The 11,666-nt window shown below is 57.1% G+C and overlaps 2 protein-coding genes across 2 annotated transcripts; both read right to left on the minus strand.

Moving 5' to 3' along the window:
- Positions 1 to 1,975: 1,975 nt before the first annotated feature.
- On the minus strand, positions 1,976 to 9,528 carry Kcnab3 (potassium voltage-gated channel subfamily A regulatory beta subunit 3). Its single transcript, XM_021648184.2, has 14 exons — positions 8,852 to 9,528; positions 7,627 to 7,670; positions 7,503 to 7,540; positions 7,159 to 7,238; positions 5,840 to 5,884; positions 5,690 to 5,734; positions 5,495 to 5,538; positions 5,269 to 5,355; positions 4,929 to 5,014; positions 4,674 to 4,794; positions 4,499 to 4,593; positions 4,277 to 4,397; positions 4,049 to 4,137; positions 1,976 to 3,815 (listed from the first exon to the last, which is right to left on the minus strand). Exons 1-14 carry the CDS (start codon positions 9,091 to 9,093, stop codon positions 3,738 to 3,740), a joined length of 1,215 nt encoding a protein of 404 aa, XP_021503859.1. The 5' UTR covers positions 9,094 to 9,528; the 3' UTR covers positions 1,976 to 3,737.
- A 462-nt stretch (positions 9,529 to 9,990) lies between these two features.
- Positions 9,991 to 11,630, minus strand: Trappc1 (trafficking protein particle complex subunit 1). The gene is made up of 4 exons (XM_021648157.2): positions 11,376 to 11,630; positions 11,165 to 11,235; positions 10,680 to 10,818; positions 9,991 to 10,287 (listed from the first exon to the last, which is right to left on the minus strand). The coding sequence occupies exons 1-4, from the start codon at positions 11,472 to 11,474 to the stop codon at positions 10,159 to 10,161; spliced, it is 438 nt and encodes a 145-aa protein (XP_021503832.1). The 5' UTR covers positions 11,475 to 11,630; the 3' UTR covers positions 9,991 to 10,158.
- Between the last annotated feature and the right edge of the window lie 36 nt (positions 11,631 to 11,666).

Consider the following 11,666-nt stretch of genomic DNA (forward strand, 5'->3'; position numbering starts at 1 on the left):
TTGGGTTAATGATATGTAAACATGGTTTTGTTTTAATCCCAAGTGTGGGACGTGGGACTGATTCAGATGGTCACAGCAGCAAATTATTTGCCTCATGTGGGCTCAGAGAGGGAATAAATGCCAGAGCCCAGAAAGAGAGACAGAGGGCTCAGAGAAGAAAGATGAAGGCTGCTAGTCCTTCCCCTGCTGCTCCTGGTTGCTGCTGATGCAATGTGACCAGAAGTTGGCGATCTCCTGAAAGGAAGATCGGACTAAGGAACCAAGACCCTAACCAGCAGGAAGAAGCCTAAGATAACTCTGGCCCCTGTCCCCATTAATCTTCTTTCTCTCCTACCCGATATTGGGGTGCTGGAAGGGACTCGGGTGGATAAGAGGGAGTGGGATAAGAAACTCAGATAAAATAGTTAAAAACTAGTGCTAACAAAACCTTCTGTAGAATTTGTCTTTGGGAAGGTGTGCCTCACGGTTTAAACTCTCTGCAGGGGTGGTGAGGTGGTGCTTAAGCACACCTGCTGCTCTCCAGAGGACCCGAGTTCAGTTCCCAGCACCCGTGTCGGGCAGCTCACAATTGCCTGTGGCTCACACACATAAAACAGTCTTCAACTGATGGTAATAAATCTTTGTGCTTCTATGTGTGTCCATACATGTGGATTACTGTGTGTGGTTTTTGCTGTGGCACGTGGGAAGCTCAGAGGGTAACCTCGGGTGCCCTCGCTTTCACCTTGTTTGGCTTTTCCTGTTGTTGGAGTGAGCACTCATTTGGTTTTGAGGTAGAGTCTCACTGTGGCTGACCTGGGACTGTGCAGACCAGGCTGGCCTCTGGCTCACAGCCGGCCATCCGCCTGCCTCGACCTCGGAGTGCGGGGGTTGGAAGCGTTCACCAGCATGGCTGGGACGGGGGTTCGCAGACCTGTGTGCCGCGACAGCTGGTCGACACGCTCTGGGGCTGAGGACTGCCCTGTGTCCGCCTCCCACTCGCCGCAGAACTGTGATTAGACACACGCATCATTACACCCGGCCTCTGTGAGGTCTGTGGCTTCAAACTTCCGTTCTCCACTTACGCGCACGGACCTCCCCCAGGGAGCCATCTCCCCAGCTCAAGCCGTAATCACTGATGGTGGAATAAATGATCCCGAAGTGTTTCACAGCCCAGGGGCCTCTAAGCTCCTGAGTTATATTATCCTGTCCATGTTCCAGCTGTTACAGCCAAGAACTCAAACTGATGGTCTCCCTTTTCCAGAGTTTCTCCCACTTTCCCCCCTTCCTTGGCTACCTCTGTAACCCCGGGCATACCCTGAGGCTCCCCGTCACTGTACCTTTCTTTATTGACCAGCCCAGGGCCTTTCTGTCCCTTAAATAGCCAATCAGCCTACTTGCCTCCACCTCCTGCTCTCCCAGCCTTGACCAGTGACGGCGTGAGGCAGAAATGGTGTGTGTTCTGGAGGCTAGCCCTCCACAGCGCTGCCCTTTTGTCGAGGTCTCCTCCCTTGGGTTCTGTGATGGTGGCTGTGAGACATCCGTGGAGAGGTAGGTCACACCTAAGCACTGGGGGTGAGGCCCCGGAGGAAGATGGAGGTACGTCAGTCGGCGGCTAGTGCTGACTGCCTGACATGCTAGTGAAGGCTGCCTTGTGCTGACCCTCTAAGCCCCTGAGCCGGAATCAGCCTTTCCTTGTTTACCTCTGCTGTTTCGTCTCAGCCACACAGCGCTGTCTGACCGCTGCTTGCATGTTCCCCTCTGCCCAGCCTTTACACCCATCACAGCCCTCACGCTCTTGCCTTTGATGCCCACCGCACCAGCTCTCAGGCAGCCTTGCCGCGTCAGGGACTCACTCGACACGCCGTGAACACCGTGTGCTTCCCCACAGACCAGGCAGCAGAAGTTTGTTCGAGAACAGAGACCGCGTGGTTATTATCTCCCAGCAGCAAACTGGTCTCTCCATGCCCCTGATGCAGCCTCGTAGAACGACTCGATACACAGACACTCACTGAATTTATGGATACGGTGGGTGAGAAATAACGGCAAATGTCTACGATGAAGGAAGGTTTTGTTTACAAGGGACTTCTACCTCTGGAGGTAATTCTAAGAGGAGGCTTTCAAAGGTGCTGTGCTCTGGGGTAGGCAGCATTGGAGTGCATTGCTGTTCAGGAGAACTATTTCAAGGGAATACTATTTTGAATTGATAAATTCTTGTATGTTTGTCACAGATGAATTACTCATAGCTTAGTCATGTATCTGGCTTCTCTGACTCCTCCACGGGCTTCCAGGGTGAGTGGGAGTTAGAGGGCTGGATGGAAGTGCTCATTAGTTGATCCTGAGGTTGCTAATCCAGTCGCTGGCGGCAGGCTGCTCCGGCTCGCTTTTGGAAATCAGTTTCACTCTGTACTCCGAGCTTTCAGACGAGGCAGGATGAGGATAGTAGAAGGGAGGCGCTGAGGTTAAATTTAAGGGTGGCAGAGCCGTCCTCCTCCTCCTGGCGATCTCCGCAGGCTGTGCCTTCCTGCCCACTGCCTTTCCTCCAAGAAAGCAGGGTCCACAGAGGAGAACAGCGGCAGGACCGGAAGAGCCCACTGGACTCTTCCTGCCGCCTTCCTCTCTCTGTATCCCCTCCAAAGAGCGGGGCGCTATCACATCACAAAAACACAACCCCAGTGACGGTTCCCATCCAGCCGCAAAGCGGCTCCGTTCCTGGACACCTGTAGGTACAAGACAAGAGGAAAAGGAGACCTACAAGCCAAGAAGCCTGGCAGATGAAACGAAAAACAGTGAGTGTGTGTGTGTGCGCACGCGTGAGTGTGGGGCTCTGCACTGCTTTGCAAAGGACCCAGGTTTGGTTCCCTGCATCTACACGGTACTCCACAGTCACCTGCAACTCAGGAGCCAGGGGACCTGACGCCCTTTTGTGTAGGCATGTGCGATACAGGTACCCATCCGTTGCAGACACCGGAGGACCAAGCTGAGGTTTTATTTACAGTAGAGGGCCACCGTTATTGCTTTAGGTTTATCGCCAGGAAGAAGACTCAAGTCCTCGGCTGCTACACACTAAATCCGGTTCACGCCCCGGGCTGTCCCCAGACCTTTCACAACCCGGTGGCCCGCAGGCCTTCCCTAAACTCTCCAAAGCACTCTGTTTTCGAAGGCCACCTTGCCATTTCTGCGATACAGCCATCACATTTCTCCCGCCTTTGTCAACATGGCCCTCCCCACCCTCCACCCCTCCCTGCCAGCACAAGCTGGGAGCCTAGTTCTAGAGTTAAGTCCCCGCCTCCGGGCAGGAGGCAAGATTTTGGTTTCCCAAAGGTTCTCATTTACGTTCTGCCAGGACCAGCCTGGCTGCTACGGAACGACCCGTGTCGGTGTAGGCTCCTGCCCCCTTGAAGACGTCTCCAGGCCCGTGTCTGAGGCGCTCTCAAAGCTGCTTTTATCCGCCCGGATGTTTTCTGAGCTTGGGCAAAAGGGAAAAGCGGAGCGAGCCCGAAGGGCTGAGAGGAGCCGCTCAAGCCCGGGATTAGCGGGAAGGCCTAGCCCTAGGACACAGCGGGGCGCGGGGCGCGGGTGGGAGATCTACGTTCGCGCTCAAGCCCACGGCGAAAGGATATGGCTTTGTTCATGCGAATCGCTACTCGAGGCCGGGACTCGTTGGCGGGCGGGGCTCCCCGATGGAGCAGGGTCGGCTTGGGCGCGGAAGAGGTTTGCCGGCGCAATCACTCCGCTAGGGTCCCCGCGCCCCCGACGGACTATTTCTTAGAATGCGGTTTGTTCCCCAAGAGCGCGTCGATTTCCATCACTGTCTGCGGCGTCAGCTGACTCAGCACCTTGAGGGTGGGCAGTGGGGAGGGCAGTGGGGAGGGTCACGGAGGAAGAACGCGGAGAAGGCCACAGTGGGACCCAACGAGAAAGTCTCAGCTGCAGGCAGAAAGTCTCAAGCTCAAGCAAAGGGCTCCCCGGGCTCTCCTTTGCAAAGAAAAAGTTTGCAAGGAGGTCGCTTCCGTCCACGCGGGGTTAGACAGCAGAGGGGAGGGGAATTCTGACTGAATTTCCAACTCACCTGCAGGGAGCCGAGATGCTCCAGCAGCTGCTCGGCATTGGACACGCCCAGCAAGACTGAGCTCACACCCTCACTCCTGAGGCACCAGGCTGGGACCGAAGGAGGAGAAGGGAGAGGAAAAAGGATCAGACCCTCCAGGAGTGTCTGGAGGGCCCCCTCCGGGGACAGACTAGTCTAGAGAGAGGCGTGGGCAGTCTCGGGGGCAGCAGGGCGCCCGCAGGACCTCACCTATAGCGAGTTGGGCCACAGTGCAGCCGAGCTGGTGAGCGATGGGGAGAAGGTCCATGACTCTGGCTTGCTGCTTCTTGCCATCCTCGCTCTGCACTTTTTCCTTGAGCCACTGGTACCCCTGGAAGCCGAGGAGAATCAGCAGAAGGCCCTGCCCCTCTTCCACCGCCCTGCAGCCATCTAGATAGCCCAGACCGGCCTCCCTGAGACCCCAGCTCTCACCTTGACGGCGGCTTTGCAAGTCTCCGGAACTCGCCCGTCGTACTTGCTAGTGATGAGGCCGCACGCCAGGGGAGACCAAGTGACGGAGCCAACACCTAAGAGGGAGAGGACTTGGGGTGGAGCAGGGGCCTGTGTCGTGGGTGGAACAGGAATGGGGGGGGTTAGGTGTGCGCACCAATCTTGTGGTAGAGCTCATGCAGCTGCATTTCCACCTTCCCCCTCTGAAAGAAGTGATTCTCCGTCTGTTCACACACAGGAGGGATCAGATTGAACTGCCTGGCCATGGAGTAGGCCTCCTGGGTTGGCGTGGAAAGGAAACAGGGGTCAGAGCCAGCCTTCCGCTTTCTTCCTTCTCAGCGCGGTGAGGTATGGGCTGGTCATGAGAAGGGGGGACCAGGTACGGGGTGGGCGCGGTGTCAGGGTCACCTACCATGATTTCAGCAGCACTCCATCTGGATGTGCCCCAGTACAGGGCCAGGCCCTGGCTGATGACATACGTCATAGCTCTCACGATCTCTAGGTGCACAAGACAGGAAAAGCCTCGAGGTCGGACCCATGGAGTCCTAGACCGTAGATCCGTCCCACCCAGACTCTGCACAGCCCAACAAGACCCCAGGCACGTCTGCAGTCACAGCTATTCTTCACCTCCTCTGCTTGGGCCCTAGGCCCTGAGCCTCTGCTGTTGGGATTGGGGGACATTTGGGCGGGGGAGGCTGGCTTCCTGCCGTGAGTCTGAGAAAGTGCTGCCCAGTGTGGGGTGCTGGTTTTACCCTCCATAGGACTGTTCGGGTCTGAACGATTGGCAAAGACGATGTCGACGTATTCCAGTTGGAGGCGCTCCAGGGACCCTTGCAAGCCTGGGGGGGGAGAAGGTAAGTGTCACCTCCAATAAAAGTATCCCACCAACCGTACCCGTCCCCTTGTCATGGTCAGCTTCATCTTCAGAAACAGTCCCGGTCCTCTGCCTCCGCTTCCCAGGCACCAACTCTCTCTCACCTTCAATGATGTGTTTGCGGCTCAAGCCTCGCTCAGTTTCTGCCCTGTAGGAAAAGGCTGCGTCAAGGATGAGGGCTCATCTAGAGAGAAACTGGGATGACGCTGAGTCCTCACAGGCAGCTGTGGAACAGCAGCTCCCCAACCCCTGTCCCACAGACCACATCCTCTTCTTAAGTCCTCTCCCTCATTACTTACTGTCCTCCCCAAAAAATCTTGGTGGTGATAACATAGCTGGATCTCCTGGAAAAAAGTGAGATGACATTTCCAGCAGAAAAACGGCAGAAAAACAGCGCTCCTTCGGTTGGCCACGGCTCCAGTGCCCCTCCCCCGCCCCCACAGTCTCACCTCCAACCTTTGCTCTTGAGGATGTTACCCAGGGTTCTCTCAGCCCTGAAACAAAGACAAGGTGAGAGCACTGATTTCCCCAAGACAGAGCAGTTCCTTCCTCCCCTCCCAGCTTGTCCCTCGAAGTAGAGAGAAGAGCAGGGGACCAAGCGCCCCTTTGGAGTCTCAGCTTAACCCCGAACAAGGTCAAGGGGCTCCTGAGGTGAGTCATGCAGTCATAGAATTTTCATTCATTCACCACGTCATGTATTAGCTATGTACCAAGCCCACTGTGGGTGCCTGAGAGGGGGACCACGATGAGGTGAGAGAAACAGGTCAGGGAGAGAGCACAGGCTTTTCTGGCTTCAGTCGCCTGGGTTGCTGTCTCTGTCCTCTGCCTCTGTGGAACTCCGGCCATCCTCCTACGCCCAGCTCTGGATCCCGAGGAGTCTCATCAGCCTCCAGACCTCCCTCCCCATTTTGGAATCAGGATCCCGGTTGGTAGCCCAGGTTGGCCTCACATCCTCAGTCCTCCCTTAGCCTTCCAGTGCTGGAGCTCCGGGTGTGAGCCGTGATGGCTCCCTACACAGCTGTCAGCACACAATCACTGAACGCTTTACAACGCTGGGGGTGATCCCGGAGACCAGGCTACACTTCAGGCTTGTGCTGGCCTCCCCAAAACAGTGCAGGCTTTGTGCTGACCTCTGTGGAGGCTCTCAGGAAGGCAAGCTCCACGGAGGAGCAGCTGAGCTGAGCAGCAAATAAAGTTTACTACTGTCAGAGGTAGCACAGAGTGTCATGGCTGCTCACAGGTCTTGATTTATTTTGTTATTTATACAATATTCTGCCTGCATGCCAAAAGAGGACACCAGATCTCACTATAGATGGTTGTGAGCCACCAGGTGGTTGACTGGGAATTGAACTCAGGACCTTTAGGAAGAATTGCTCGTGCTCTTAACCTCCGAGCCATCTCTGCAGCCTGAGCTAAGGCTTGGGGAAGAATGTTTACTGAATGAAGAGGCAGAGTGGTGACCACCTAGACTGGCTGCTCGCAGCGTAAAGTCACAGGCATGTGATGTGACAAGGTGTGTTTGAAAGTAAAGCTGTGTGACCTTCAGGGTAAATTCCTTGGCTTTATTTTAATGTGACTGCAGGGCATGTCTACTGACCTTTCATCCAGAGAGGAAGGTGTTGTGGGAACTACAACTCCCATAATACATAGGTACCTATGAGCCTGAAAAGTTGGACTTTACTGTTCCCAGGATTCCCAGGTTTTTTTTTTTTAGAGGGAAACAAGAATCCCTGATGTTCTCTCGACCTGCCTTCACCCCAGGCCTTACTTTCCTGCTGCGTACACTTCAGCGGTGTCAAACAGGTTTACACCATGCTCGTAGGCTAGCGTCAGGACGTCTTCTGCTGTCTAGGGAGGTGAGGGAAAGCTGAAGATGAGCAGCTGCCCCCAGGCACCTCCCTGCACCCCAGCCTCAGCACCCAGCCCTGGCTTCCACAGTTTTCTCTCCTTTGCTCATCCTCTAGCTTCAGATCCCCCCAGGCCCTGCTCTCCCCCTCCCCTCCCCCACCCCATGTACATGCTTGTCCAAACCCTAACCAGATCTACTTCTTCCCCTCCTTATCCCCTCACCACAACCACCTCTACCCTGTTTCTAGAACCCATCACTTATACCTCATCTGAGATCTGTGAGCCAAACGTGACCCAGGTACCTGCAAGAGAGAATTCCGACACAGAGAACCATGGCAGACAAGCCACAAAACAACGCCCCCTTTCTTTGGTTTCTGTTCTGACTCACCAAGGCCAAGGCAGGACACCCGGAGTCCAGACTTCCCCAGATTCCTGCAGGGTAGAGAAGCAGCAGGAAAGGGTGAAGCCTCCCCTCGCAATATCAGCCCCCATCTGTCCCTCCAATCTGAGAAGCCCTCAACGGTCTCAGTCCAAAGAAACCAGACCCCATGGGCCGATGGGAAGGACAGTGCTAGCCCCACAGCAGGGCCCTAGGAATATTGTTGAAAGAAAAGTGAACAGACGTTGTCCCCGAGAGCCGCCTTCCAGCGCCTCCATTGCCTCCTATTTTCCGTGTCTTTCTCCCGTGTCTTTCTGCCTGGGTCTGGATCACGTCTGGATCACGCCTGGATGCGTGGGGTAGTGGGATTTGAAAAGTGTGGCCGGCTGCGGTGGGTTTGAGAACGCCACTGAAGGACGCCGGCACAGTGACAGCTGTGAACCAGCTCAAGCCCGGGCACTTGACTAGACACATGTGGGCATCGGGGGGTTTGTTTGGCAGGGGAATCCGGCTCTCTCTCCCTCTCTTCCTCTCTTCACTGACTGAGGACAGAACTAGAAACGCTCCTCCTCTTCCCAAGGCACAGATTAAACAGCTTCCTAACCAGCGCCGCTACGGGAGAGGATTGGATACTTGAGGGGACACAGCTCATTCCCAAGCAGAAGCGCCGTGCCCCCCCCCAGCCCCATTTTGAGTTGAGAGTTTCTGGTCAGCAGTCCCGAGTTAAAGTAAAAATTCCACAGCCCTTCCCGCCCAACTCCCGTTCTCCAGCCCGGAGACGGGAGAAGTGGTCCAGCGGTCCTCTCTCCTGCTCTGCCCTCACCCTGGAAAGGTTGAGGGAGAACGGCCTCGGGGCTGATGGGGGCAATATCTGGGTCAGGCGCCCCAACCGGCCAGAGTGAGCTGCTGTTTCCTTCCCTCCTCTCCCCAGGACGCCAACCCAAGGACACTCCATTGGAAGGGGGGAGCAGCCCGGAGATCCGGGCGTTCCCCGCCTATTTAAGGACAAGGAGGGCAGCTCAGGGGCGTCGTTGAGGTCTGACAGGACTCTGTCGACCTTAGGAAACTTGATCTCATAGTTGGGGGAGCAAATAGCCGAAGAGAGGGAATGCCAGCTAAAGAGGGGCAACCGGACCTTTTCAGCTAAGTTTGAAGGGGTCGTGGCGGCTAACCCGGAAAGCCTCAAGGGTCCCGAAAGAGGAGCGAATGGGTAGGCTGCCCGGCCACCCCGTACCTGTATTTCATGCCAGTGCCTCGGCCGGTGCTCTCTCGAAGGGCCCCAGCGGGTGCTGGGGGTCTGGGGACCAGTGCAGCTCGCGTCTTGGGGCCCGCTCCTCCACCCCCCGGAGGGTTCCCGTGCCCCCCGCCCACTGGCCCTCCATTACCGCCCCCAGGCCCCGGCCGGGGTCCACAGAGACGGTCCTCACTGCTCCGGCTGCGAAGGTTCTGCTCAGTACACGCGATAGACACCTGCATGCCGGCCGGCCAGGGCGGGGGAGGGGGCTCCGAGGGAGCGGGCGAGGCGGCCGCGAAGTCCGAGGGCACACACCGGTGTGGTGGTAGTGCGATCCCCGGGAGAGCGGGAAGGCTCGGGAGGCTGCAGCGAGAGCCGCCCGGCGGGAGCGGGCCCGCGGGGGCGGGCTGCTGGAGGTCGCGGGGTTTGCGGCGGGAAAGGGAAACCGTAGGGGGCCGCCGGGAGTGGTGGGTATTCAGGTGCCGGGGGCTGTGGCGCAGGGAGTGGGAGGATAGACGGGTAAGGATAAAGATAAAGTCGAGGACCGTCTTCAGGGATAGAGACCCGGGCGCCGGGGGCGGCGAAAGACGGGTGCCACTTCGGCTGGAACCGCTGCGGGACCGCTGTGCGCCCAGCCGCGTCGGCAGCGAGCCCGGCTCATCAGCATGCAGGCCCCGCCCCCTCATCTGCATGGGCCCGCCCGCCTCCCCGCTGAACACGCCGCTCAGCGGCATAGGCTCCGCCCGGAAGGCTCCCGAACTTAAGCCGACAGCGGGCCTTGCTGGGAAGCTGGGAACATCTTAGGATCCTGGTCCTCACTTTCTGTGCCTGAGGCACGTCAGCTTTCTTCCCGGTCAGTGGTGCGCGATCGAGAGGGCTTTTTTTTTTTTTTTTTTTTTTTGTCCCAGAAAACAAGGTTTGCGGACGCTGGTTGTCACAGCTAGAGGTAAGGCAGAATGTTTACACTACACCTAGCAAAGGTTGCTGCTAAAATCCTAAAACGCAGCAGAGAATTATCCAGCTCAAGAGAAATATGCTGCAAAAGCCTTGTTATAGGTTTCAGGGATGAGTGGCCACCCGAGTTCTCATCTGTGCGTGAGCCACACTGGGAGGGGACACAGAAACACACGCGGGCAGCAGAGGGTGACAGAAAGTTTATTGTGTTTCTCAGTCAAGCAGGGAGTAAAGCCGGCAAGAACCCCTGTTAGCTTCATTCTTGTGACCTGAAGGCCTTCAGGGTGAAGCTCCCAGGGGAGACGGGCCGGGCCCAGGCAGTCACGGTTCTTGGGAGGGGTGAGGTAAGTGTTTCAGCCAGCTCGGGCAGAGAAGAAGGGCAACGACCGGACATAGGAGTCCAGCCGGGAGCGAAAGAGCTCGCTTTGCACGGTCTGTCCCAGCGGGCACAGGGGGTTCTTCACGACCAGCTCCACGTACAGCTGTGAAGAGGAGGGCGTGTGAGCCAGACTTGCGGCAGTCTCATTTCAATCTCAAACCCCTCAAGGATGTAAGAATCCTCGGGGGCGGGGCGGGGCCCGCCGGAGAGATGGCAGACCGTCTGCTTTTGCAGAGGATGTTGGTCAGGTCACCACCGCCCGTAACCCTCCGCAGACACCCCCACACACCCTCTATCTACACCATACGTACAGCCAACATAAAAAGGAAATCATCTTTTAAAAACCCACGCAGGCTCTCCCTTAAGAGAAATTATTGTCGTGTAAGGAGCTAGGGGCTCTGGAGAAAGCTGAGTTCCCCAGGGATGCCGTTCAGGACTAGGGCAGGAAGCCGAGAGGCCCTCAGCCCCGGGAGGAGGGTCCCCGCCGACACTGACCGCGCTGTAGATGTGATGCAGCACATCCCGGATGGGGCCCACGCCCAGGTCGGTGTTCATGACAACTTTGACCCCCGAGGGCGTCTCGAAGTAGTGCAGCTTGTAACGGCTGGTTTGGAAAGACAGAAAGCCATCCTTCCTGCGGAAGCGGGGTCAAGACAGGAGTGCAGTCACTCCCAAAGAAATATGTGTGACCCCTCAAGGCCAGCTCCCTCCCGTTCCTATAAGCAGTCTGTAGCAGCCTCGTGGAGTAGAGACACCTGCCATCCTCTCCCACCTCGACCTGGTTGCTGCTGCCTTCACTCTCCCAACTTTCACCCCTACCTGCAGCCGCTCCTGCCTGCTTCAGGACTCTCCTGCCAGCCTCGGCCTCTAAGACCCCTCTCCCCTCTCTGGGGCCACATGCCACTTCCATTCCAAAACAATATCTCCCTCTCCCAAAGCTGGCTAGCCGTCCCCTCGGCAGCCCTCTAACACGGTCGTACATGTCTAGCGGGGACATCTTGCTGACAAACGAACGAATGGAGAAGAGCATCCCGTACATCAGCTTGTACTCCTGGAGAGAGAGGGCGTGGAATTAGGTGTCTGTTATGGAGGGGGACAGGCCGGCAGGGGGAAGGAAGCAGGGTTTGGAGAGCAAGGACCGGGCTGGGACTGTGTGTGTTTGGGGGGGGTACGCGGGGACCCTCCGATCACCTCTTCCTTAGGGATCCCCGCTTGCTTCTTGCGGTGCCACTCGCTGTAGTGGAGGCACACTCCATTCCGGTCAAATAGGTACAGATTGTGGACAGTCATCTGCAAGATGAGGAGCCTCGCTCAAAGGCTCGCACCCGACTTTGTAGAAGCAGCTTCTTCCGCCAGGTGGGAAGCCAGCCCCGGACTCACCGGAATTGCTCCGAGAGAGGGTGACAAGCCACTTCCGGTTTCCGAAGCCCAGCTGGGGCTCCAGCGGCACCCGCAGCAGCGTTAACTCCGCCCCTGCAGACT

Source organism: Meriones unguiculatus, chromosome 11 (genome assembly GCF_030254825.1).
Source record: "Meriones unguiculatus strain TT.TT164.6M chromosome 11, Bangor_MerUng_6.1, whole genome shotgun sequence".
NCBI lineage: Eukaryota > Metazoa > Chordata > Mammalia > Rodentia > Muridae > Meriones > Meriones unguiculatus.

Bases quoted from the DNA above. Each gene is read 5' to 3' on its own strand.
- Trappc1 (XM_021648157.2), bottom strand. From the start codon at position 11,474: ATGACTGTCCACAATCTGTACCTATTTGACCGGAATGGAGTGTGCCTC. The intron at 10,819-11,164 runs GTACGACCGTGT...CCGCTTCCGCAG, and splicing joins AAGATGTCCCCGCTAGACAT to GAAGGATGGCTTTCTGTCTT. The intron at 10,288-10,679 runs GTCAGTGTCGGC...TCCTCTTCACAG, and splicing joins TGCATCACATCTACAGCGCG to CTGTACGTGGAGCTGGTCGT.
- Kcnab3 (XM_021648184.2), bottom strand. From the start codon at position 9,093: ATGCAGGTGTCTATCGCGTGTACTGAGCAGAACCTTCGCAGCCGGAGC. The intron at 7,671-8,851 runs GTACGGGGTGGC...TCTACCCTGCAG, and splicing joins GGCACTGGCATGAAATACAG to GAATCTGGGGAAGTCTGGAC. The intron at 4,138-4,276 runs GTGAGGTCCTGC...CTTCGGTCCCAG, and splicing joins TGTGGCCCAACTCGCTATAG to CCTGGTGCCTCAGGAGTGAG.